Source organism: Arachis duranensis, chromosome 9 (genome assembly GCF_000817695.3).
Source record: "Arachis duranensis cultivar V14167 chromosome 9, aradu.V14167.gnm2.J7QH, whole genome shotgun sequence".
NCBI lineage: Eukaryota > Viridiplantae > Streptophyta > Magnoliopsida > Fabales > Fabaceae > Arachis > Arachis duranensis.
The window spans coordinates 119132009-119159919 of NC_029780.3; the positions used below are offsets into that span (position 1 = coordinate 119132009).

Genomic DNA, 27911 nt, shown 5'->3' on the forward strand with positions numbered 1-27911 from the left:
GGAGAAGAAGACCGATAGAACATCCAGTCAGGAGGGTAGATGAGATGGAAGATGGACAAGGGGCGAAAGGCAGAGGAAGACCTAAGAAGACCATCCAGAGGTGGTCAAATGAGATCTACATGTAAACGGTCTCTCTGTAGACATGATACATGACAGAGCACAATGGCGTCGTTTGATTCATGTAGCCGACCCCACTTAGTGGGACAAGGCTTTGTTGTTGTTGTTGTATAGATATAGATTTTTAAAAAGAAAATATCATTACTTTATGTAATAAGTTATCATACTTTAATTTGCATTCCTTAATTAGTATGCATAGATATGTATATTTAACATTTGTGTCATAATTTTGAGGTTAAATTTTAGCTTTGTCTCTAATATTTAAAGTATTATATTTTTATTTCAAAATATTTTAAATAATTCAATATTATCTCTCTATTTAAAAATATTAATTTGAGATCAATTTTTTAAATAAAAAATTAATAAAATAAAAAATGTGAGATCTAATCACTATTAAATTAAAATAATGAGACTCACACATAATAAAAATTACAAATTTAATGGTGATGAAATTTTCGCTGTATTAATTTACAAACGGTGATATTACATGGTTAAGTTATTTTAGTATCTAAATTCAGCTAAGCTAGTCCCATAGCTTATTAGAAAAAGAAAAAAAAAGACTTAGTTGAATTTAATTACAAAAATAATTTGATCATCCATTTTTTATTTATAAATAACCTTATTTTAGAGATTTTTTTCATGTCAATTTGGTCTTAGACCCTAGAGTTGCTCCATATTTATAGCCTAACTCATTGCTTCCCCATCTTCTAAAAGGTGCTTGTTAACTTGCAAATAGTCCTGAATTATTGAAAAAACAATCATTTTACCTGTGAATGTTCTTAACGCTGACAAAATTATCACATAAGAATAAAACTAAACTTATACTCATAAAAGATAAGATTTTTATGTCAAAAATATCCAACCCTTCAATTTTTGCTGACTTTTTAAAAAAATTAACTAAATTCTCTAAATTATTCCTACCATTTATCTTCAACCTCGACCACCTTTATCGTTTCTTTTTTATCCAAACTCCAAATTTCATAATTTTTCATCTCTATCCCCACTATCTTAACCACTTGTAACACCATCACTACCACCAACACTGCTCTCGCAACATAATCAACTTGAACATGATTGATTTGGAATTGAAAAATCTAGTTCTAACTTTAAACAAAATTTGAAAAAAATTAAAATTTGTAACGAAAATTCGCAGTGACTCTTGCTTGGCCTGCGTGCACTCCCATTGAATATCACAAGCACCAGGATGCAGCTCAATGTACAAACCATGACGAAGGCAAAATCAAATAGCTTTTTCAGTACGTATCGCGTTCGAGCTGCAGGTGCTTTTGATATTCTCTCACTATCATATGCGAAAAGCCCGTCTTTTCGATCGTTGCCTTTTCGCTAACATCGGAGCGCTATTGGGTGCATCATTCTTTAGCGATGAATCAAGCTTCTTGATGGAATGCTTTTATCGGTTCGCGAATTGATTTGATTCCTTGCGAGGATGAGGCTAGAGATGTCAATGGCGATGGCGAGAAGAGGACTACAAAGGAGGATGGACGAGAAGCCTAAGGTGGTAGTGAAGGTCTTCAGCTTGGAGTTGGCGACGTGATGGTAGTGGTGGTGGATAAAGGTGTTTCTATGGTGACACTACATATTATGGTGGTGGATTTAGGTTTTGTCAGGAAGGGTTTGAGGGGGCACAGTGACATGGTTAGAGTTGTGGACGTTGGTGTTGACGATGGTAGTGTTAAGAGGTCGAAGATAAATGGCAGGGATAATTTACAGATTTTGGTCAACTTTTATTAAAAGTAAAAAAAAATTTACAGATTTTTGTCGCAAAAATCTCATCTTTCATAGATATAAGTTCAGTTTCATTTTTTTCTGGGTAGTTTGGTCAGCATTCAAGATATTTGTGATTAAAAATAATTTCTTTTTCAAATTATTTAAAAGTCCCAGCCAACTACAGCTAAACCCCCCAAGTGTAATCAATCACCAGCCAACAGTCGATTGACCTGTGAACATTATCCTACCAATCAATCAACCATGGCCTACTATCCCGACCTACTACAGCAAGCCGACGATCACTAACCGATGGTCGTCTGATCGATCTTGTCTAATCGACCTTCAATCGATCAACCCTCTGCCGATGGTTGATCCCATGGCTCTTGTCCACCTCTGTCTGACAATCGGTTGACCGTCGCGTAACAAACTGATTGCCAACTGTTGTGTGACCGAGCAATCTCATTGGTCAACCCAACACCCAACCTTTGATTATCTGCGAACCGATAATCATTTAACCAACTGCTTGCTACCTAAAGAACTTAACTTATCGATTTGTGGCCAACTCTGAATGATGTAGGATATAATATAAAAATAGGATAATTTTAAAAAATTTATTGGATCGATGATTAAAACAGGGGCCAAAGTTAAAAAAAATAATAATAAAAGAAAAAATTAAAAGAAGAGTCGAGCCTATAAAATTTTGATCAAATAGAAATTTTAAAAAGTGACCCTTTTATCATTGGGTCATTTTTTTTATCTTAATACGTAAGGTGATGGCCATGTGATAGATTGATTCTATTGATAGCTCTATCTAGAATTGTTAAAATGGACTAAATTTATAGGCCAGTTCATTTATCCGTTTAAACGGATAGTCTTTTGTCTCTAAAATTAGATCCGTTTAAATTTTTGACTAAACGAACAATTCATTTAATTTTTTTGCATTTCTCTAAAAAAAGATTAGCACTAGAAAAATTCTATTTATTTGAGATTTTTGACCCAAAAGTATTTTTTTTAACCAAAATATTCCTTTAAAAAACTTAAAAAGTAAACGGGTAAGCTTGTTTAATCCGTTAGATTAGCCATAAGCAATTTAAATTGAAAAATTATGGTATGAAAACAAAATGAATTTAAACAGACCAGTCCGTATAATCCACAAACTTAAACAAGTCAAATCTAAATGAGTTGGACTAACCTGTTTGACAATCCTAATTCTATCTCCATTAAAATACTTTATATATACAATATCATTAATCTTAACCTTTGATGCTAAAACAATATGTTATTTACATAAAAATATTAGAATTAAATAAGTTTAATTTACTCAAAAATTAATACAAGAAGTGGCGAGTATCTCAAACATATATTCCCTCTAAAATCATATTCTTAGAATACATGGGACTAGTAATAGAAAATGAAATGGCAGAATTTGTGAATAATAAGTTTCCTATATAAAATTTATCCATATCATTGTTTGCTTGACTTTTTTACAAAGTATATATACCTTACAGATGAGCCTAGCATTAAGGTATGATGATATATAAATCCCCATCTTGAATGTGTGTGGCGGGAAGAAGCTAAGCTAATAGATATGTGACAGACATGCCATATACACACACATATATAATAGTTTTCTTTTCTCTAATTTCTGCCAAATTTGAAGACTGTTAATATGTTAACATCATTAATAGAAGCTGGTGAGGGGTTTTCAAACAATTATTAGATGTACAATATTATTCCGATTGCTAGTGTAGATATCTTGGGTGGGTTGATGATCCAATAATAATTGACATTTAGCTACCACAACAGGTGTCTGGTTTCAGTGTCCAAAATTTTCTTGCAAGAGTTTTAATTCTTTTTCCTAAATTTAGTTGTGGGGGCTGCTGGTTGGAGAGAAAATCCCAACTAATTGGAAAACATACAACGACCATTGAAATGCACTACTTATTTATTATATGTATCTAAATCAATTATTAACTATGTCACATAAATAATGCATTTATTCTACTCACCCAAAAAAATTGTATTTTCTACACGTATCATTTTTGGTTGATGTAAGGTGTATACAATTATAGTGTTTGTTATGATACGATGATATATTCATATGTACCGACATTTTTAAAATATGGATAAATAATAACAATCTACGTGAAATTTATTTCCACATCAACATTTAATTTTTGTTTTTTAAATATATATTATATCACCACTTTTATTAATACACCCTTTTAATTAAATAAAAATAAAAAAATATTTTTTATTTAATTTTATAAAAAGTCTTGAACATCATTCTTTTATTTGAGTAGACAAAAATATCCTTTTAAATTAACGAAATTTTAGAATTCAATTAATCCTAATTTTATAATTTCAAATAATTTAAACAACAAAACAAAAACATATTAAAAAAACAAAAAATCAAAATTTCTTCATCTTCTCCAATTTCTCTAATCATTCATGCTCCCTCTAAGCAAAACATATCAAAGAAACAAAAAATCAATCGTTCTTCATCTTCTCCAATTACCCCTCTAAAGCAAAACAGTGAAAATTCCAAACCAAAACCTAGGTTCTTCGTCGTTGCCGTCCTAAACAATGCTTCTTCTTCTTCTGCAACAACCGCCACTAACAACAACAACAATAATCTCCTTCATGATCCATCCCTCTGCGTTCCTTACATTTCAATCCCTGAAGCACTAACCAATTTGGCATCCCTCTGCGTTCCTTACATTTCAATCCCTGAAGCACTAACCAATTTGGCAACAGTTGTAGATAACACTACTAATCTTGCTGTATCTTCATCAATGCCCAAACAACAGGACCTCAACGGTAGCGGTGTCGGTGGCGGAGGTGGTCATCATCACTTCGACATATCCAGTTTGCTCGCGAAGAAACCGGCAGCGGCGAAGAAAGATCGGCACAATAAGATTTACACCGCTCAGGAGCCGAGGTACCGAAGGGTGAGGCTATCGATCGAGATCGCGCGCATGTTTTTTGATCTCCAAGACATGCTAGGGTTTGATAAGGCCAACAACATGCTCGACTAGCTCTTCACCAAGTCCAAGAAAGCCATTAAGGAGCTTGCCAGGAGCAAGAACCACAGCGCCAGTGACAAAGCCGAAGCCGAAGCCGGTGCCAATAACAAGAGTTTCGCCTCGTCCTCTAACTGCGACGAAGATGACTTTGAAGTGCTTTCTAGAAACAACCACCACCGCCACCAACAACAAGGGTTAGTTTGGTCTTTATAATCCGCCAATATTTAATTTAAATCAGCCAAAGAAGAAGAAGCATTGTTTGGGACGGCAACGGCAAAGAACCTAGGGTTTTGGTTTGGGACTTTCACTGCTTTGTTTGGGTAATTGGAGAAGATAAAAAACGATGGATTTTTTATTTTTTTGATATATTTTATTTAGAGGGGGCACGAATGATTAGAAAAATTGGAAAAGATGAAGAAATTTTGATTTTTTGTTTTTTTAATATGTTTTTGTTTTGTTGTTTAAATTATTTGAAATTATAAAATTAGGATTAATTGAATTTTAAAATTTTGTTAATTTAAAAGGATATTTTTGTCTAATCAAATAAAAGAAGGATGTTTAAGATTTTTTATAAAATTAAATAAAAATTATTTTTTTATTTTTATTTAATTAAATGAATGTATTAGTAAAAGTGGTGATATAATATATATTTAAAAAACAAAAATCAAATGTTGATATGGAAAATAAATTCTACATAACTTGTTATTATTTGTCTATATTTTAAATGTATCGGTACGTATGAATTTATCATCATACCATAACAAACACCTACAATTATTTACTATTTGAACTATCAATGATAATCTACTGTTTTAGAATAATTTTGCACCAATCAAATCATACGGGCCAAACTATACTATATACGAGAATTTTCTTTATTTTTCGTTTTTACTAAAAAATCCATGCTCAAAATCAAATCTAACATATATAAGATGATAACACGTTCTTCTTTTTTCTTTTTTTTTTTCCGAATTAAGTCAATCTTTTTATTGGACTATGCTATTATCGAAAATTCATCTAATGTAAGAAGGGTATTAACTATTAAGTTCTCTAATAAAAATAAAAAAAATACTGTAAAAAATCTAAAAAGAGAAAAAGAAACTTAAACGAGGCAAAGTTTCTGTAATTTTATTTGGTAATAACTACTTATTAAAAATTAAGATAATATTTTCTATTACTTTTTTAAAGACTATCCAACATTAATTTTAGAATAAACACTAAATTTAATCTTTATTTGTTTTGCTGAAGGACAACGTCATTTTTTTCTAAAAAATATATTTTAACTTTTAACAAAATCATTTTAAAATAATACAATTTTTCTATTAAAACTTCGTTAAATAATAATAAAAATAAGCATTACAAGGATAGAATTTATTTGTAATTTAAAAAGAGGAGAGGGTTTAGAATTTTTTTTAAAAATAAAAGTAATTACTATTGAAATTATCACTGTCTTTTTTATCATTATCGTTATAATTTTTATCTCTACTATTTTAATTGTGTAATTATATTTTTTTTTATTAGTAAATATCTAATTCGGTCTTGTTTATTTTTAGAAAGGACAAGATGATTTTTATCTGAAAAAGAGATATTTTGGCTCTCAATCTCTTTATTTTGGGAGAATATGACCTCTCTGTTAAAGAATTTATTAAATAATAATTACAATTACTTTTATAGGATTTTATTTATATTTTATGAGAAATTTTAAATCCTACAAAATTCTTTTTTACCATATGATCAACTATCACCATTATTACCACCACATACTTCATTCTTATTATTATCAATTCTATCTCTATTATTTTTATTGTAGAACCATACGTTATCATCATCGTTATCTCCTCTATTATCATCATCGCCAATATCAATACCATCAATATTAATATTCTCTTCTCTTATTTATTATTCGATGTTAATTTTTTCTTTAAAAAAACTTCGTACTGTAATTTTTTTCTCATATTATTTTCAACAATGGCCTTTCTCTATTTATTAACCACCACACGTGAAAATTTTTTTTAAAAATAAATTTATTAATAATTTGTAACACCCACAAATTACATATAAGATTTCCATGAAACAAATTTTCGTATTTATTTAATAAATATTTTAACTAATGGGTGATATTATCTCAAAATAAAAAAATTAAAAACTAAAGTATCTTTTTTTTATATATAAAAATTATCTTGTGTGATGCTATTTTTTTCAAAAGATTTTCGTACTTGAATTACTTTTTCTTTTTATGACATTCTCTTAACAATAGTTTTTCTCTAGTTAACTATCACTAATAAAAAAAATTCAAAAACAAATTTACTAATAATTTTTGAAAATTTAAAATCTACACATTACAAATAAGTTCTTTCCACAAAATTATTTTTTTTTATTATTTAATAAAATTTTTAATAAAAATTTATATTATCCTAAAATAATTTTATTAAAAACTAAATTTATTTTTTTATTTAAAAAGAAATAATTTTATCTTTTAAAAAAATAAACAGAAACCAAATTGAGCGTTTGTTTCTAATTTTATAGTTGTAAAAATTTACATGGCCCAACTCTTCCAACAAGAATAATCTATATATGCCTCTGACACTTTGGTCCTAGTAATTCAAAAAGACAACTATTTAAATGAAAATAGTAAAAATATTTTTTTATAAAAATATTTTATTTAAAAGTGTAATTTATTTATTTAATTATATTTTAAATAAAAATAATATTTTTATAACATAAAAATTAAACTCTACAACTTATTATTTAATGGTCAAAATAAATTCATATGATGATAATTATAAAATCTTCATTCGATTAGTCACCTTAAAATACAGTACTATGACCATAATGGATGACATGCATCATCATGGTGTTATTAGAAATGGCAACAAATAAAAATGAAACTCCAAAGAAACCCTATTTTGTTTTCAGATGGATATTTAAAATTTTTTCATATATATATATACGCCGAAACTGAGATAAATTTAATTCGATTTAATGGATACATATCTACTAAGAATGTCTTGTGAATCAGGTTTCTGATAAGGACAGATCACGTGCTCTCATCTGCTCTTCAGACATGTGAGATCTTCCCAATTGGAGTCGCATTTAGACTGGGAAAGACATTGAAATCATAGAGAGGAACATATAATATAAAATAATAATTAAAAATATAGAGTTTTAATTAAAGTCAATATACAAATTGACACCTTAACAATCGTTATATGGCGTAAAAAGAACAGAAAATTTTTAAGTATATATTTATTTTAAAAATTTAACATAATAAATAAAGATACATAAAATAATAAATAGAGATATACAGTAAACGAGAAAACACTTTAGTAATATATGGAGTACATAGGATGTATTTTTATGTATGATTGTATTGTTTGATTGAGATCTTATTTTGATTAAACAGTTTTGATATGCTGTTTGTAACTCCTACTCCTATTATTGGATCGAGACTTAAACTACTAATTAAAAAGTAATTATTCTAATACGTATTTTTATATAAGAGTTTCTTTTTTATTCATGTTTAAATAATTTTTTAAAATTAGTAAAAGTTAAAGTCTATATTTTTTTTTATAAAAATTTTAATATTGTATTATAAAACTACTTTGAATTAATAGATAAAATATTTAAATAATTATATCACTAATATAAAAAAAATTGGAAAATTAGAGCCAAAAATTTTGGATATGAAAATTTTTTGTGTTATTCACAAATATAAAATTGAGAGGTGTTGAACCAAAGTTTGCGTGCTAAAGAGTAATTCGAATCAGCCTGATTTGAATTGTTGTGTGTGTAATTTGAATCATGTTGATTCGAATTAGTGGGTATGTGCGTGTGTATAGTTTGAATCAAATTGATTCGAATTATATGTAAATGGGATTTGAATTAAGCTGGTTCGAACTATATAGAAACGTGCTTTGGTTGATTTATAAACCAGATTTTGGTTTGGTAGATTTGTGTAAAATTTGTCTCTCCTTGACTTAATATAGTGATTTGCCCTAATATTAATACATTTCTATTAGTGTGAGATATTGATGTGGTGAATATTATTACTAAAGTTATTTATTTACACATCTTTATTTTATATTTAGTACATCTTATTTATTTATTTTACAACACGTTATCAGCACGAGACTCTGATCAAATTTTTGAAAGACTCAGGTAATAAATTTTCATTATGTCAAAGCTCTCTCATCTTGAATTTAATGCTCTTGATATATCTAGAAACAATTATTTATCATTGATACTAGATGCTGAAATCCATCTTGATTTAATGGATCTTGGAGATAACATTAATGCTGAAAATAATACATTCTAAAAGGATAAAATCAAAGTCATGATTTTTTTTCGTCATTATCTTGACGAAAGATTGAAAAATGAATATTTTACATTAAAAGATCCTGCAGATCTATGGAAAGATCTTGTAGAAAGGTATAATCATCAAAAAACGGTGATACTTCCTTAAACCCGATATGAATGGACGCACTTGCGTCTATAGGATTTTAAATCCATAAATGAATATAATTCAACAATGTTTCGAATCACGTCACGAATGAAATTATGTGGGAAAAGGATAACTGATAATGATATGTTAGAGAAAATTTTCTCGACCTTCCATGTCTCAAATGTGCTCCTGCAGCAGCAGTATCGAGAAAAATGATTTACAAAATATTCTAAGTTAATTTCTTACCTTCTTGTTGCTAAACACAACAATGAATTGCTATTAAAAAATCATGAAGCGCGCCCAATTGGCGCCGCCCCATTTCCTGAAGCAAATGCGGCAAATCATTACCCTAGAAGAGGTAAATGGCATGATTTTAGTAACAAGAAAAATCATGGAAAGAAAATGAATTATGTTCACAAGAAAGGATCTCACCAGAAGTGGGATAAAGAAAGAATCTCTGGACAAAATAAATCAACAGAGGAAAGTGTTTCGGTTGTGGTAGAAAGGGTCATTGGTCAGGTACCTGTCGTACCCCGAGGCACCTAGTCGATCTTTGTCAAGCATCTTTGAAAAAGGATGACAAAGGAAAAGAAATAAATTTTGTTTCAAATGATGCTGAAAATTACACCACTCATTCTGATGTATCTGATTTTTTTGAAGATTCTAAAGGAAATATTTGTCATTTGATCAATGATAGAATAGTTTAATATGTGAGATTGTTAAGTATTCATGTAAATAAATAATGTAAGAAACTTATTGTTAAGTTTTTTTTTATGCATCTAAATTTTAAATATAATGTATAATAAAATATTTATGAATTTCAAAATTTCTAAATATGCCAAGATGGTAATAATAAACTTTTTAGTATATTCTATACTTAGAAAAGTATTTTCAATCAAGAAAATAATTTTACTGCGTAAATATTTATACTCATATTAATATTATTTGTCTTTGAAGAAATGGCAATGATATGTTTTGTGGATAGTGCAAGTTTGCACACTATTCTCAAAAGTGATATATATTTTACCCATCTTGTACCAAAAGAAGAATATGTTAACACTGTTATTGGCTCGAGCAATGTGATAGAAGGCTCCGAAAGAGCTATAATTTTGTTTTCTGGAGGAACAAAATTCATAATAAATAATGCACTATTATCTACCAAATCTCTAAGGAACTTGTTGAGTTCCAAAAATGTTCGCCGAAATGTATATCATATTGAAACAATGAATGAGGAAAAGCATGAGTACTTATGTTTCACAACTCATGATTTAAATAAAAAAGTTATATTAGAAAAGTTACCCTCCCTTTCATTTGGGTTATATTATACCAAGATTAGTGCAATTGAATCACATGCCATTGTAAACCAGAAGTTTACTAGCCCAAATAAATTCATAACTTGGCATGATCGATTAGGTCATCCGGAAAAAACCATGATGTGGAGAATTATTGAAAACTCCCATGGACATTCACTAAAGAACCAGAAGATTCTTAAATCTAGTGAATTTTGTTGTGCTGCATGTTTTCAGGAAAAGTTAATTTTAAGGCCATCACAGTAAAGATTGGATTTGAGTCCCCTGAATTCCTAGAAAGGATTCAAGGCGATATATGTGGACTTATTCATCCACCGTGTGGATCTTTTAGATATTTTATGGTCCTAATAGAGGCATCTTCGAGATGGTCACATGTGTGCTTATTGTCTTCTTGCAACCTGGCGTTTGCGAGATTACTTGCTCAAATTATTTGATTAAAAACACAATTTTCAGAAAATCCAATTAAAGCAATTCGGCTTGATAATGCTAGTGAATTCACTTCCCAAGCCTTTGATGCTTATTTTATGGCTAATGGAATAAGTGTTGAACATCCAGTAGCTCATGTTCACACACAAATGGATTAGCAGAATCACTTATTAAACGCCTCCAATTAATTGATAGACCCTTACTTATGAGAACAAATCTCCTAACTTCGGCTTGGGGACATGCTATTTTACATGTCGTAGCACTTATTCGTTTGAGGCCAATGAGTTACCATCAGTTCTCTCCTATGCAAATAGCTTTTGGCCAGCAGTCAAATGTTTCTCATTTAAGGATATTCGGGTGTACGATATATGTTCCCATTGCACCACCTTCTCGCACCAAAATAGACCCCAAAGAAAATTGAGGATATATGTTGGATATGATTCTCCCTCTATAATGAGGTATCTTGAGATACAAATTAAGGATGTATTTAAAGCTCGATTTGCGGATTGTCATTTTGATGAATCAAATATTTCCAACATTAGGGGGGAGAGAATAAGCTTCCTGAAAAGGAACTTAATTGGAATGCATCATCATTGATGCATTTGGATCCTCGATCAGGACAATGTGAACTAGAAGTTCAAAAGATTATACATTTGCAAAGGATAGCAAATGAATTGCCTGATGCATTTTCTGATACAAAGAGGATTACTAAATCCTATATACCGGCTGAAAATACTCCAATTCAAGTTGATGTCCCAGTCGGACAAATTGCCACCAAAGCGAATTCATGCCAGAAGCGTGGCAGGTCTGTCGGTTCCAAAGACAAAAATCTTCGAAAAAAAAAGAGGTAAATATTATTCCTGTTGAAAAAGACACTGTAAAGACACATGCAGTTGTCCAAAATTCTAATATAGTTTTAATGCCAGAAGATGTTCAGGTACCTGAAAATTGTGAAAATGACGAGAACTCGATAAAGTATGTCTTCACAGGAGAGAAATGGGACTGAAATAAGACAATTGTCAATGAAATATTTTCATATAGTGTGGCATTAAATATCATGCATGAAAGTAAGGATCTTGATCCAAGATCAGTTGAAGAATGTCAATAAAAAAATTATTGGCCAAAATGGAAAGAAGTTATGAAGACTGAGTTAGACTCACTTGCAAAACGTGAAATCTTTGGACCTGTAGTCCGTACATCAGAAGATGTAAAACCTGTTGGATACCGATGGGTATTTGTGAGAAAACGAAATGAGAAAAATGAAGTTGTACGCTACAAAGCTCAACTTGTAGCACAAGATTTTTCACAAAGGCCCGGTATAGATTATGAAGAAACATATTCCCCTGTAGTAGATGCAATAACATTGCGTTATTTGGTTAGTTTATCCACATATCATAATCTACATATACATTTAATGGATGTGGTAACATCCTACTTATACGGCTCATTAGATCGTGATATCTATATGAAAGTTCCTAAAGGACTAAAGATATCTAAACCATCCAATGAATATTCACATGGATTATACTCAGTCAAATTGTAAAGATCTTTATATGGTCTAAAGCAATCTGGACGAATGTGGTATAATTGTCTTATTGAGTATCTGACCAAAAATGGTTTTAAGAATGATGTTATCTACCCATGTATTTTCATAAAGAAATCTACATTTGGATTCATTATAATTACTGTGTACGTTGATGATTTAAATATCATTGGAACTCCTGAAAAGATTTCAACAATTATAAAAACTCTAAAAGAAGAATTTGAGATAAAAGATCTTGGAAAGACTAAATTTTGTCTCGACCTGCAGATCGAGCATACAAAGAATGGGATCTGTGTTCATCAAATAATATACACAGAAAAGATATTGAAAAGATTTTATATGAATAAATCACATCCATTAAGTACCCCAATAATCGTAAGGTCTTTGATGTGGAAAATCATCAATTCCGTCTTAAAGAAGAGAATGAAGATATCATTGGTCCCGAAGTACCATATCTTAGTGCCATTGGAGCGCTAATGTATCTTATTAATAATACACGATCCGATATATCATTTGCTGTGAATTTACTAGCAATGTATAGTTCCTTTCCAACCAGAAGACATTGGAATGGAATCAAACAAATCTTTTGATATCTTCATAGAACGGTTGATATGAGACTGTTTTACCCATATGGATCCAAGTCACAATTAGTTGGCTATGCTGACGCTGAATACTTGTCTGATCCACACAAAGGGATATCTCAAACAGGATACCTGTTCACATATGGTGGTACATCCAAATCATAAAAGTCCACGAAACAGACGATATCAGCAACCTCCTCTAATCATGCTGAAATACTAGCGATACATGAAACAAGTCACGAGTATTTTTGGCTCAAGAGTTTGATCCAATATATTCTGTCATCATGTGGACTAATTAACCATAAGATAGCTCCAACTTAAGGGTGGATACATTAAAGGTGACAGAACAAAGCATATTTCTCCCAAATTCTTCTTCACTCATAATCCTTAAAATCAAGGGACAATTGATGTCCAACAAATCCACTCAAGTGACAATTTGGTAACTTATTCATAAAGTCACTTCCAAAATCCTCCTTTAAAAAATTGGTACATCAGATTGGGATGTGCCGATTTCGAGATGTTAAATGATGTCGACAAGAGGGGGAGACTGTACTCTTTTTTCCTTGGTCACTTTTTTTCCATTGAATTTTTCTTGACAAGGTTTTTAATAAAGCAATCCCCATCACAAAAAAAATTTGTACTCTTTTTCCTTCACTAAATTTTTTTTCATTGATTTTTTTTTAGTAAAATTTTAATGAGGCATAATCCTAAATAGACATCCAATAAAAAGTGTTGTGATAAGAATGGAATGTGAATGCCCATTTCCTATGAACACTTATTTTCTCAAGAAAAAAATACATTAAAAAAGTATTAAAGAAATTTGAAAATATAAACACTATAATATTATAAATTTTTTAATATATATAAGTTAAAAACATTAAAAAAAATTAATTAAAATTTATTAAAAATTTTAAAATTTTTTATTATTATATTTTTTAAATATGTCTTTACGACACGAATGGACTAAATCCTATAAATTTTACTTTGAAAAATGGAATTTCTATCATCTTGTATGTTAAATTTAATTACGTGAAGATATATATTACTTCATATGTATGAAAATTAACTTTATTAAATGACATGAGCAGTAGTATTAAATCAAAGCGTCAATAGCAAAGGGGGAAAAAATGGCATGTAATTAATGAGCAACCCACAGCTAAAATATAAAGAAAAAAAAATTTCAATGTATAAATATTTTTTTGGTTTCTACTATGTTCTCTAATTTAGTAAATTAAAGATTAATTTACATAAATCTAAATTTTATTTAAGAATTCGTAATTAATTAATGAGATACACCTCTGCATAATACACACATAACTCCTAATACTTGTTTAAATAAAAATAACTATTTAATTAATTTAATTTTATTTTCTATGATACCTCCCAATCCAATAAGCCAAGCCATGAGAGATTAAAATTTTATTTAAAATTAATCGCTGACCAATAAATAAATGAGTAGTGCTAAGGAGCCAATGGCCTAAACGTACAATGTGTACAATGGGCTAAATCTTTAGTTTATGAATAAAATGAACATCACCTATACTATTCAGAATAATCATCCGGATACCAGTGATAACCATCTAAATACCAGGGATAATAAACATCTCATGTTATAAAAATACCATGTTTTGAAACCACTCATCCCAAAAGCGTAACCTAATAGGACAATGTAACACTAATAATCATATCTCTAATACTTTCTAAACCTTCATTGTATACATTGTACGCTTAGGTCATTGCCTCCCTATACTTTCTCTAAATAAATACATACACAAGTTAGATCCATATGACCAACATAATAGATCTTCTAAAACATAAACAGAAAAACCTAGCATCCACAAATTAAAAGTTGGCCTTAAATCTCGCTTTGGTTTGGGTCTGGAAACTATTATTCATCTAGTATATATAAATCCAACATTAATAGCTGCAAGAAAATACATTAATGAACACAACTCGCACAGGGAAAACAGATTTCATGCAGCGATGAAATGGAAATCGGTGCTCAGGAACTGGAACTGGTGGGTGGAACCGCTATTCCTGGCACAGTAAAATTTGACAAAGCTTCTGAAAGATGCTTATTTGCCTTGTCAAAATTAACAAAACCCATGAACCAAAAATCATGTCCATCCACAGTAACAATCTGAATGTACTTCTCTGATGGGTTCTCCCTCATGATCACTGGGTTCGCTGCTCCAATCTTCCCCAAAGGCACCATTACCTGTTACAAAGTAACATCCTAAGTGACGATGTTTCAACATTTGAACACTGAGTATCATCTAAAAGTTAAAAAACAGAGTTTTTAAGAGCTGAAATGGATGCCATAACAAAATCTAAACATACAATGATATACAAGTTCATAAAATAATGCTTTTCATTTATACTAATCAAACTGCACACTTATTTAAAACAAAATCATATTTGTATAGGTGTTGTATTTTTGTGCACTCAATTTAATCTATTACAGTACAATGTGATCTCCCATAAGTTAACCCTTTTTCTATCTTCTTCACCCGTTAGATTCAATAGATGTTTCAATTGTACACCTATTTAGATGGTAGGTTGCGACTAATCTACTATAATTGTTGCTGCATTATGGTAAAAATTTGCGTACAGTTGTTTTTTACATGAAGTTGATAGTTAATAATCATTATATAACAATTTAGTCAAATATGTCAAATCATCTAGTAATTTTTAACTATCAACTTCACATGAAAGAATTTCATGACTTTTTTCCTTGCATTATTGCTTTCCATATAAAAACTTGGGTGTTTTCATTTCCTTTTGAACAATTCTTTCTGGTGTTATAATTGCAATTATAGATTTAAGAAAGAAAAATAGAGATTGGCACCTTGTAGTAGCTCCAAGTTTGCTGGCCAGAGGGTGCAGTGAAAGACAAAGGGCGATCGCTGCAAAAGGCGACATGAACATCTGAGAGATAAAGTGTTCCAGCAACAGGGCCTGTTGATGTTGAGAGGTAACAGGCAAAGGTTTTCTTAAGCTTCTCATTTGGATATGTTGTGAATGTCTGCTTGTACAGTGACTCAAATCCACCTTCTGATATTGCTTTCACCGTCAGGTTCATCTTCCCCAGTGCAGCCGAGGATACTGATGGGCTTGTTCTGACTGCAAAATATCGAAAATAGATCCTCTCAATTTTTAGCGTCCGAACAAAAAAATCAAATGATAAATATTATAATTACAGAATAACAATTATAGTCGATTGGAATGATATTTGATACTCATGATATGATTGACTAGTGTTTAATCACGGTAACCAAGTGATATGCACTTCTCCTCATCTGAAGAAGTTGATAATTAAAAACATTATAATTTAGTTAACCATATCAAAATAACTCTTAACGGTCAACTTTAAGGAAAAAAAAAACTATGCGTGAATTTTCACCCCATGTAATTCTAAACATTAATATGACAACATTTTCACAACTAAATTGTAGCAAAATATATGATTTGGAGCATTTTATTAACATAAATTATACGATGATCAATACATATAAAATATTAAGTAAAAGCATAAAAAAATTTAAGTAAATCCAATCTGTGTTGACTACTAAAGACACAAGTAATAACTTAATTCTTTAACAGAGAAATTTACAGAAGTACAAATTTTTTCCTCTCAAATACTAATTAATTTCATCTTTTATAACTAGCACATCAATTTGAGAAAAAAGAAAGAAAAATGAAAGAGAGAAGGAAAGAAGAAACTAACGGTTGTGCCAGATGTTGTTGGCAGCAAGTTCAGCCTTCTTACTCCAAGAATCGAACATGTTGAGGATGGATTCCATGGGGCTGGTACTTGGAGGCTTGTCAAGGGGGCTATGTTGAACATATGGATGCTGCTGATGGTAGTACTGAACTCCAGGCTCTTCACTTGGTGCACCCTCCACTGCTGCTTTCTTGTTGTCTGGGTGGCTACTTGGCACTGCTGGCTTCCCCATTATGTGCGTCTCCCACTTCGGTACAGATGGAGATGATGAAGACGATGCTGCAGATTGATCGTTCTGGTGGTTGTTGTTGGCGGTGCTCATGTTGAGAAGAAACTATAAGGAACGTTTACAGAGGAGAGGAAGAAAATCTCATATTTATATTATTATTATTATTATTACGCGCTTCGCTTAAAGAGTATTCGAGAAGGTAATGCTGTGGATCCGTTATTAAGGTTGCTTAATCGCGTATAATGTGACATGGTTAATATTATTAATTTATTATGCTTAATTTTTTATTCAACACTTGGCAGCTAATTTGCTGGACCCACGGAAATGAACATATCTAGTTTGTCATCCTCCATTTTCTCACAACAACAAGTGGCAAGTACCAGTCGCATCGTCATTGTCGCGGAGACCAAACTTGCTGGGGAGTCTTTCTCTGCTCCGACACTATTTTTTTATTTTGACCGTTTTCTTCTTCTTTAACAAGAACGAAATCAGAGTGACCCGAAGGATATGGTGATCTCCCTTTCCTGCTCTTCATAGCTGATCAAACGAACGGTGATGGTGGCCCGAGCGTTTCCGAGGCCCAAAACCAACTTGACTTCCCGGGGCCAGGGAAAGGATCTCAGCCCAAAGCATCCACGTCAGCAGCACCTGAAATTGAGTCGAAGCCCAGGCCCAAAATAGATCTCGTCTGCGCTGAGATTGTGTAACGCGCACTCGTCCGCGAGTACGTATTTCTGTTCCCCTGGAACGTCGAAGACCAATAACGCGCTCATTTTCAGCGATAGCACTTCCGAGCAAATCGCCAATCCCATCAAAACAACAAGCTTCCATCGTGTTCGTGCCTGATCGCTTGTACCCACAGTAGCTGCATCCTCTGATTTTCGGATTGAAATCTAATCAATCTAGGTTGGTCCATTGTTTAGTTTATTAGTTAGCGTATTGGAATACTGATCTGCGCAATAAAATAATTTATTAATTAATAACAAATTTTTAAATAAAACTTAAATTTATAACGGATTAGTTTTTAAATTCTCGAATTAAAAATACATTGAAAAATCTAAAAGAAAAAAATTCTTTCTATGTAACTTTGATGTTATTCTAATATTAATATTGTGATTTAATTTTGGTAAATTATTTCATACCAATAAATATTTAGATACTCTATTTATATTTTAACAATTATAAAATAGTATTTATTTATTTAATATTCATTAATATTATATATTATATCGAATACTATTAAGCTGAAAAATAAAATTTACTTATTTTAAATTAAAAAAAGAATTTGTTTTTGAATATGTATCTCACAACCTAACCAGATTAAGATGCATAATTATCAAAATCGAATTGGTAATTAATTCAGTCAAAGTAGTAAATTATATTAGATCATTGAATTAATAGTTCAACCGATAGATTAATGGTCAAACTGTTAGATTCAATAATAATTAAATAAATTAAAAAAATTATAATATTTATTTTAAAAATTAAAAAAAGGTACATATAGATAAAGTTAGAAGTAATTTTCTAAAGAAAGAATAAAAATAACAAGAAAAATAAAAAAATTTAAAGTGAAAATAAATTATTAATGAAAAATAAGAGACAATCAAAACTTTAAAATAGAAATAAACATATAAAAGTTGAATTATATGAAGTTAATTTATTTTAACAAAATCCCATATACATGCATGAATTAGTGTAAGGCTGAAGCATTATTCATATGAATTTGAACATCTGATATATTATTATTAGCCTATAATATGTTAAGGAGCACTTCTAAGTTCCAACTTAGTGGTAAAGTGAGATATAGCCTTAGATAAAGTCTAAGGTTTGTAAATTAATTCACATGACATCTCTTACTGTGATTTAGTGTCTCGCTGGTGTACCGCGGGGACACACGGGATCATACGTCCGACCCGCATAAACATTTCTCATATTATCTAAAATAACCAACTATTCGAATATTAGGGATAATAAACATCTTCTCAAAAGATTAAATTGATTTTGGAGTTCACCAAATATTGAACTCTTAGCCTTTCAGATCTAACACTCTAATACCATGTCATGATACTATTCATTCCAAAAGCTTTAGTTGATGAAAAAGGTAACAATAATGGTTATATCTCTAATACTTCATAAATTTCCATTATACACATTGTATAAATATTCCATTAGCTTCTTATACTTATTATTATTTGTAACATTCTGAATTTTAAAATTAAAGTATATATCGGATTTTGAAAATATTGTCATTGTCTTTATTATATCTTGGATTGAAATAAATTACTATAATTTTAAATTGTTTATAAAATTCACCATTTTTCCTCCATAAATTTTACTTATCTATTCCTCTTTCAACTAGTTTCTCTCAAAAAGTACAATCCAACTTCTCTTTATGGTGTTGTAGCATGCCTCTTACAGTACCCCAATACCCTTGTGGGTATGTAAAAGATTGAACTAGTTTAAATTAAAACCGAATTTAAAGCAATTTTATTGATCCAGCTTATAATTGTGATTAATTAAATCAACAACCACCCAATTATCCAATCCTATAATCTCCACCACTAAACACACATGGTGACATTAAAGCCAAAGTTTCCTTATAGGAGAATAGAATATGCAGAACTCCAACGACCAAGAGATGGGTAATAAGGTAACAACATTCAATTCAATTCAATTTTTTCTTTCTTGCTTCCATAAGCTGACCATTGTACATAATTTGTTTAATGCACCCACTTTAGAACAATTGAGCAAACCAACATTGAACAAAGAGAGCCCAGATTTGCCAGAGCTATGAAATGGACCCAACCTTCCCATAATAAAATTAATAATAATAATAATAGGCCTCTCTTTATAAGCACAAGGTCCATTGAAAGCAGTGTACAAAACATTACTACTTACCAACATCAAAGTACACAAAGACACATACTTACATATTACAGCTACAAAGGTACAACATACCAATAACAAAAGCCTATAATGTGGCCTACCCATCAATCTCCCTTCTTATAATATCCCTTCACACTTCACTTTCAAAGCATTAAAGTCATAACTGCCATGCATTGGAAATCAAAATGTAGAAATTGCCAAACCTCTATTCCAAATTCTCTCTTTTTGCTTCCTTCTCCTCTCCTTACTTCTTGCATCGTTGCAAATATACACACATATTTTGATTTCAAATGTGAAAATAAAGACGTGTGTTTTACATTAATATTGAGTTATTTTAGTTAAAGACGTTAATATTAGGGATATTAAACCGAAAAAAAATCATAACTCACAATTTTATATAAGATAAAAATCAAAGAAATTGTGATCTCCGAATAGGTTAATCTTTTGAATTGCTGCTGAATTTACGGACAGACAAGAAACAATCTGGCCAACTAAAATATCTTAGTAGCCAGAAAAAAAAAGCAAAAGCGATTCTCATAATAGCGACGAGCAAAATGAGAGTAGCCTAAACCGTAAAAATAGAATTATGAAAAAACTATACAAATTTTGTGCTGCTAGGCGAAGTGGTGGAGTGCTACACTCTAGATGATGAAAATCTAATAGCCAAAAGCATCACTAAGTTTAGACTCTAATCCGAGTAGCATGGACAAAATTTTGCACAATAAAATAATAATTCACAATTTGTATTTATATATATTTTTTTAAATCATGATTAAGATTTTCATCTTATCACTTTTCAATCCAATATGTGTGTATTACATATTTACATACTTATTAATCAATATTCGAGAGTCACACTACATTTAGGATTATGTAAAAATAGTTCTTCATGACATTTAGGATCAAAATAAATACCTCAAACTACGGTAAAAATTTTCATAACATTGTTCGTGTAAAATTCTTCTTGTCTAGGTGATATTAGAAGTTCAACTTAGTCTTTAATATAGTACTAGAAGATGCTAGAATAATATATGTAAATAATTCTTACAAGATGTTAGAAACAAAGTACAAGATTGGCAACAAACACTGAAGTGGTTTCATAATGTGGAGTAGTTACTATATTATACAGATATCAATTAAAGAAACCATATTAATTGAGCTGCAATGTTCAGGTGAAGATAACTAATTTGTTGGGCAATAAATTAAGTAATTGACAACACTATCAGCATATGTTAGAAGAAAACTAAAAAGCCTAAAAAAGAAAAATTAAAAGAAAAAAGAAATACAAGTTGAATCTTTGTTCTTGATGGAAGAGCTAACTATACAACTAGACATAGACACATCACCAACATTGTTTCCATAAAACTGCACCATAACCCATTGGTAACATGGCTAGAAACCCCCATAGAGGATATGTAGTTATGTGAAGTCACATTCACATTCCCATTGAGAATCTTAGAATTTGAATTATATTCTACCAAATTAACCTCTTCTTGGTGTTGTTGGCATGGTTTTACTCCATAAGGAACACTGCTACTTGACATTTCTCTAATTTGGTAACAAAGGTTTGGGTTGTTCCATGCACCAAAACGCCTCCCTAATTTTCCATAGAAGTCCTTGGAGAATTTAAGCTCTCCTATGAAATTGTTTCCACTTAGATAAATTGCATTGAGGCTAGGAAGAGATTCTAGCTTAGGTGACAATGTTCCTGTGAGGTTGTTATCACTTAGGCCTAGAAATCTCAATTTCTTTAACTCTGATATTGACTCAGGAATTTCACCTATTAGCCCCATGTTAGAGAGTTCCAGAACTTCCAAGTTCTTAAGCTTTTCCCACTTTAGGACATTGATGCTTCCACCTAAGGGATTGTTGGACAAAACCATTTCTTCCAAGGAACACATTTCTTCAAGAGACAAAGTTAATCCACCAGAGAATTTGTTGCTTCTGAGGTCCATAAGTGTCAAATTCTTAAGATTAGCAAATTCATTTGGCAAATTACCTTCCAAGTTGTTGTGGCTAACATCAATCTTCAATGCTGAAGTTAAGCTTCCAAGTGTCGAAGGCAACACCCCGGATAGCGAATTCTGACTTAGATCAAAGATTAATAAGTCCTTAAGTCCACCAAATGTATCTGGAATGTTACCATTGAAATAGTTTCCAGCAAGAACAAGTCTTCTCAATTTGATGAGACTACCAATTTCTGTTGGAATTTCACCTGATAAGCCATTCTCTAGCAACACAAGCGATTCGAGGTTCTTGAGGACACCAAAACTTGAAGGAATGGTTCCAATTAGGCCCTTGTTTGATCTGAACTCAAGCGATTCTAAGCTTTCGGCTAGTTTGTCCCAGCTTCCAGCCGGGATGCTAACCGGAAGCTTGTTTGGTGATTGAAAGCAATTGAAGAAGGACAGAGATTTCAGGTGCCTTAGCTCAAACAATTGTGGCCTAAATTCCAAATTTGGAGCACAAACCAGAGAGTTATCATGGATTGGTCCAATGTTTAAGACACTAACATACCAAAATCCATCAAACAGATCACAAGATACACCCTGCAATTAAAATAACATCACCACACAGATGTCATAGATCATAAAAAGAAAAAAGAATAAAAGTTATTGCAATATTTGTAGAAAACTTATCATTTCAAAATAACTACCAAAATTCCTATTCCTAGTACACGGTTTAATCAGAAAATGAATAGTTGCTGTACCATGAAACCTTTTACACTTTACTATGACGAAAAAACAACTTTTTGAATAAAAGAATGGGGGAAATCATTACTATGAAGATAAGGTTCACATCAGAAATCATTTTCAAAATTAAGACCTCATGGATCTAAATTTTTAATAATACATAAACGAAATCTCAAATAAACAAGGAGATTATGTTCAAAGCTTCATTGTTAATTCTGAATAATTAAGAGTAGCTATCATATTCTTTTCTGAAACTCATCATAAGAAAAGGCCTAATAAACCTTCAACCAACACTATTCTATTCTGCAGTATAATCAAATGGAACAGTTACCTGAATTGGAGTCCAACCACAAGGATCTGGATAAAGATCTGAGCCATTCCATGAATCACCAACAAAGCCTTGAATGGTAGAATATAAAGCTTCTTGCTCATTTTTCTCCATTGGAGCTACATCATAGTCTACTACTATTTGTCCACAGCAACTTTCACCAAGTGAGAATAAAACCATAGCAAAAATTGCATGACTAAGACTAATACTAATGATAATAGCCTTAAACCTCTCCATGATAATGTTACTGAACCAAAAAGAAAGGACTATAACAAGCTCAAGAATATGGTGGCAAAGATGATGAAACTCAATTGCATCTTATGATATGATTACATGGTTTTGATGATGATGGGGTTTAGTTATATCAGAAATGTTTTCTCCTTTGGGATAAAAGACACAATCCTCAAGTAAGTTATAGCAAAAGGTGAGTAGCAGAGAGAAGAATGAAGATGAAACAAATGAGTTAATCAGCTCTCAACAATGAAGACAAAGAACTCAGCATGGGGCCCTACAAAAAACTACAAAGGTTTTTTTGGAAGAGCACACATTTTATTTTCTTCCTGTTGCATCAAGAGAGTAAGAAAGAACAAGATCCTGAAATTGTGCTCAAAACTGAATGGGAAAAGAGGAATGGAGGAAACACAAAAAGCTGAGTAAGGAACCTGACCCTCTTTACTCCATTGTGTTTATGGAAAAGCTAAGGAAGTGTGGGCACTATATATATATAAGAAAGGAAGAAAACAAATTAGAGAAATAAAAAAAAAGAAAGAAAAACTTAGCACAGTTATCAAGGCTCAAGGTCATAATAACAATGACTTTAATATATGATCAGAGATGCATTAAAGAGGCCTAGCCTATTATTATTTATTTATATGAAAGCAAAAAATAGCCTTTTGCTTTTATGCAGCCTTGCTCTGCAATTTCCACACTCTTGTGACTATTAATTATTATTATTGAATATTAGATTAGATGAGAAATTGGCAAATTAGCTCTGCAGTAATATAATTTTATATATTTTTTATTTGTTTCAGTTTTGTCCTATATGAACACTAAATAGGGTTATTCATTAATAATTTGATGCAGTATCATGAAATTTCAAATTTTCAAAGGGAGTTAGTGTAATAATTTAAAGCCTTGATTTCACATTTGTTTAGAACAATTTTTAATTGTAAAAATAGAATGGCAGAGTGATAACTTTATTAGTAGGAGGTTATTAAAGTACATATTGGTAGTTGGAGGAAATAATGGATGCACATAAAAGGGTTAAGGATTGATGGATTAGTTAAGGGGTGTTTGAAAAAGAAAGAAAGAAAAAAGTGAAGGTTACATAAGCAGTAAGTAGTAGGGGACCATTACATTATCCATGCAAAAGAAAAGAAAGGTGTGCTGTGTGCATGCATCATGCATGTAATAGCTAGCATGCAAGACAAATAAGGTTTTTTATTCACTAATATAATATAATATAATATAATAATTAAATTTTGATATTCTTTTGTGATAAAACAGTTTTATAATGTAAATTCAATTACGTAATATTATANTATATAAACGGTATGAATAGTTATTTAAAATAATAAATATATTGTATTATATAAAAAATATGATTGTATTATATAAAATATTGGGTAAAATATTAAATTGGTCTCCTACGTTTGGATATAATTTTGTTTTTGTTTTTAAAGTTTAAAGTATCTTATTTAAATCTAAAAAAGTTTCATTTAATTTTAATGTAGTCCTACTGTGAGGTCAAAATTAAATAATTAACGAAATATCCTATATGACAGTAGTATAAGAACAAAGTCGATCGTACAAACTTCAGAGGTACAAAATCAACTGTTAATATATTTATTTATCATTTTTCTTACCATTTAAATAAAATATTTTCTATAGAACTAAGAAAATTAATAAATAAATGTATTGATACATTCACGATTAATTTTGTGTCTTTGAAATTTGTACTTATTTTTCAGATTATCAACATTATTCTTATACTGCTATCATGTAACATATTCTATTAATTATTTAACTTTGATACGGTGATAATGGGAATACATTAAAACTAAATGACGCCTAAATATAAAGGATTATTTTAATACTTTACCCTAAAATATTTTATACTATACTAATACATCAAAATTAAACTCATAATATCATAGGCTTCATTTTGCCTGTGGGTTATTTATCTTATCAGAACCACTCTCTTCATCACTACCCTTTGAGAATTGAAACTAAAAGGGTGGAAAATGAAAGGACAATAAAGCACAGTGGCTTTGAAACAGTGATGGTATGCAGTTTCTATTGAACTATATAGGTTCAGAAATCAGAAAATTGGACCATACTTTGTGTGTTAGTACTTAGTACTATACTTTATATACTATAATAATCTCTCTCTCACAACAACCCCTTGGGTCCATTTTGTCCTCAAAACTCGTGGCTAACTAAATGAATCAAACAGTTCAATTTGAAGGGTTATTTTTGGAAGCATGTATACATATATATATATATATGGTCATGTGACTCATTGGTGAGTTTAATTTATGGATAATTATTAAACTTATTACAAATTTGATTTTCCTAAGAATAATAATTTTGTAATTTTAATTTTGATTTTGCTAAGAAGCACAATGTACATATATATAGTACTATGATTCTGACTTTGAAGGTGTTTCTGTTTTCACGGGTCACATGAGGATATAGTTAGTAGTGTGTAGCTTAATAATTTCTTGATTTGCTAAAATGTCATTGTTATTCAATTTTTTTTACTTGCCATATGTACAGAGAAAATCACTTAACTTTTATACTCATTATCCAAATAAAACATCTTTTATTGTCGCGCTAACACTTTTTTTTTTGTGACTTGTCGCGCTAACACTTAATTGCATGTTAGGTTTAAAATGGTTTAATAAAAGTACGATAATGCCATATATTAATAATAAAAATAAATAGCTTTTTATATATGCTATCTTAAAAAGAAATTAATTTTACTTAAACTGATTTGAAAAAAAAAGAATAAAATAAAAAAATAAATACTAAATTCAATTTTCATATTACGTTTGATATGAAATATACATAATTGAATTATGTCAGTATTTTGTTTAATTTAGTTTAAAATAAGAGAAATTATTAAGAGGCCACCAATTTTTAGTATTTATTATCTGATTTGGTTAGTAAAAATATTAATTATCTTTAATAAATAAATTTTATTAATTTATATATATAAATTCTAAAAACGTAAATATAATTTGTATTGATTTATGTATACAAAGTTTTAATAAATATAAATATAAATTATATATTTTGTGTGTAAAATGTCTATAAATATTGGTATAAATTATTATTAGTAAAAAATAATAATATTTATATAACATTGCTCTTAAAATAAAATTATTTAAATATTTTTATTAATTAAAAAATGAAAACAAAATAAATCATAATCCTTCTACTTATCATTATCAAAAGAGAAAAGGATAAATAAGTCCCTGACCTTTTAACCCGCGGACATTTTCGTCCCTGACCATTGGAAAATATTTTTAAATTCCTGACCTTCACAAAAATTAGACGGATGAGTCCCTCCGTCCAAATGCCTCCGTCAGATTCAACGAAAAAGTCTGACGTGACTCCGTTCTGATGACTTGGCGTCATAGATACACACGTGGGAACAGGATAGTTTCAAAAATTGGACAAATAAATCCCTCAACCCTAAAACTACGTTATTTTTCGTTTGGCCCTAAATGGCCCATTATTCTTCCTCCTCCTCTTCTGTAAGGGCCCGCTTCGAGAAGATGATTAGAGAAGCTCAGGACCCCGTCTGCACCGCCCTTGATGCCGCCGACGGTTGGGCCAACTTCAAGGAGGATGTTTGGTCCAGGCCCGGCGGCGGTGGCGGCATCAGCAGGGTTCTTCAGGACAAGGCCATTTGGAAGAAGGCTGGAGTTAATGTCTCCGTTATTTACGGCATCATGCCGCCAGAAGCTTACCGCGCTGCAAAAGCTGCCGCTTCTCCTGACCAGAAGCCTGGTCCTATCCCGTTCTTCACCGCTGGAATCAGCTCCGTAAGTGTTTCCCCATTCAATTCTTTTCGATTTCAGATGGAATGGGAAATGACATCAACCTTTTTCAGGTTTTGTATCCAAAGAACCCATTTGCCCCAACCTTGCAGATTATGATTTTCCATCCTTATTTTGGAGCTGTTTCTCATACCATTATTACTACTGTTGTCTGTCATATAGCTTAAAATCTTACTTATCCCAATTTCTAGATTTAGGCTTTGTAGGATATGCTTAAACTTGGTCTAACAATCAGGTTGGGGAAGCAAATATTCAAGAAAGTCTAGATAGAGCAGTGGCAATAATAACTTGGAAGGAAGCATTCCTAGAAGGAGTGGTAAAGCATTTTCAAAGATACAGATCAGACCATTGTCCAATCCTAATCGATGTTCATGGGGAGAGCTTAAAAAGGAAGAGGCCATATATTTGGGGAGCAAAGCATTGCAAGAATGGAGAAAAGAGAAATTTGGGGAACTTCCGAAACAAATAAAGGAAAATAAGAACTCATATGATAACTTACATCTCACTTACAAATTGAAGAAACAATTATGAATTTGAAAAGGGCACATGCAGACTTAAACAAACTCTTCTATCAAGAAGAGATTAAATGGGCCCAAATATCTCGTGCGAACTTGTTGAAACCGGGGAACAAGAACACTCAATTTTTTCATCAGCAGGCATCTCAACAAAGAAGGAATAAAACTGAAAGAAAATCACTGATGAGGAAGGAAATCTCTATAAAGAAGACGAGAAACAGAGTATATGGTTCTCCCTCTTCCATAGCGAATGCACACCGGAACCTTCTCAGTCTGGATGGTGGTTTTTTGGAGGGA

The 27911-nt window shown here is 30.9% G+C and overlaps 3 protein-coding genes and 1 pseudogene across 3 annotated transcripts; 2 read left to right on the forward strand and 2 right to left on the reverse strand.

Annotated features, from left to right (window-relative positions):
- The first annotated feature begins 1342 nt into the window (after positions 1-1342).
- On the forward strand, positions 1343-5084 carry LOC107467995 (transcription factor DICHOTOMA-like; annotated as a pseudogene).
- Positions 5085-14842: 9758 nt separating this feature from the next.
- Positions 14843-17291, reverse strand: LOC107468019 (GEM-like protein 5). The gene is made up of 3 exons (XM_016087267.3): positions 16900-17291; positions 16021-16295; positions 14843-15390 (listed from the first exon to the last, which is right to left on the reverse strand). The coding sequence occupies exons 1-3, from the start codon at positions 17216-17218 to the stop codon at positions 15175-15177; spliced, it is 810 nt and encodes a 269-aa protein (XP_015942753.1). The 5' UTR covers positions 17219-17291; the 3' UTR covers positions 14843-15174.
- A 3874-nt stretch (positions 17292-21165) lies between these two features.
- On the reverse strand, positions 21166-23702 carry LOC107468018 (piriformospora indica-insensitive protein 2). Its single transcript, XM_016087266.3, has 2 exons — positions 23036-23702; positions 21166-22560 (listed from the first exon to the last, which is right to left on the reverse strand). Exons 1-2 carry the CDS (start codon positions 23267-23269, stop codon positions 21331-21333), a joined length of 1464 nt encoding a protein of 487 aa, XP_015942752.1. The 5' UTR covers positions 23270-23702; the 3' UTR covers positions 21166-21330.
- A 3061-nt stretch (positions 23703-26763) lies between these two features.
- Positions 26764-27568, forward strand: LOC107467994 (oxygen-dependent coproporphyrinogen-III oxidase, chloroplastic-like). The gene is made up of 2 exons (XM_052254443.1): positions 26764-27084; positions 27335-27568. Exons 1-2 carry the CDS (start codon positions 26764-26766, stop codon positions 27566-27568), a joined length of 555 nt encoding a protein of 184 aa, XP_052110403.1.
- The last annotated feature ends 343 nt before the right edge of the window (positions 27569-27911 follow it).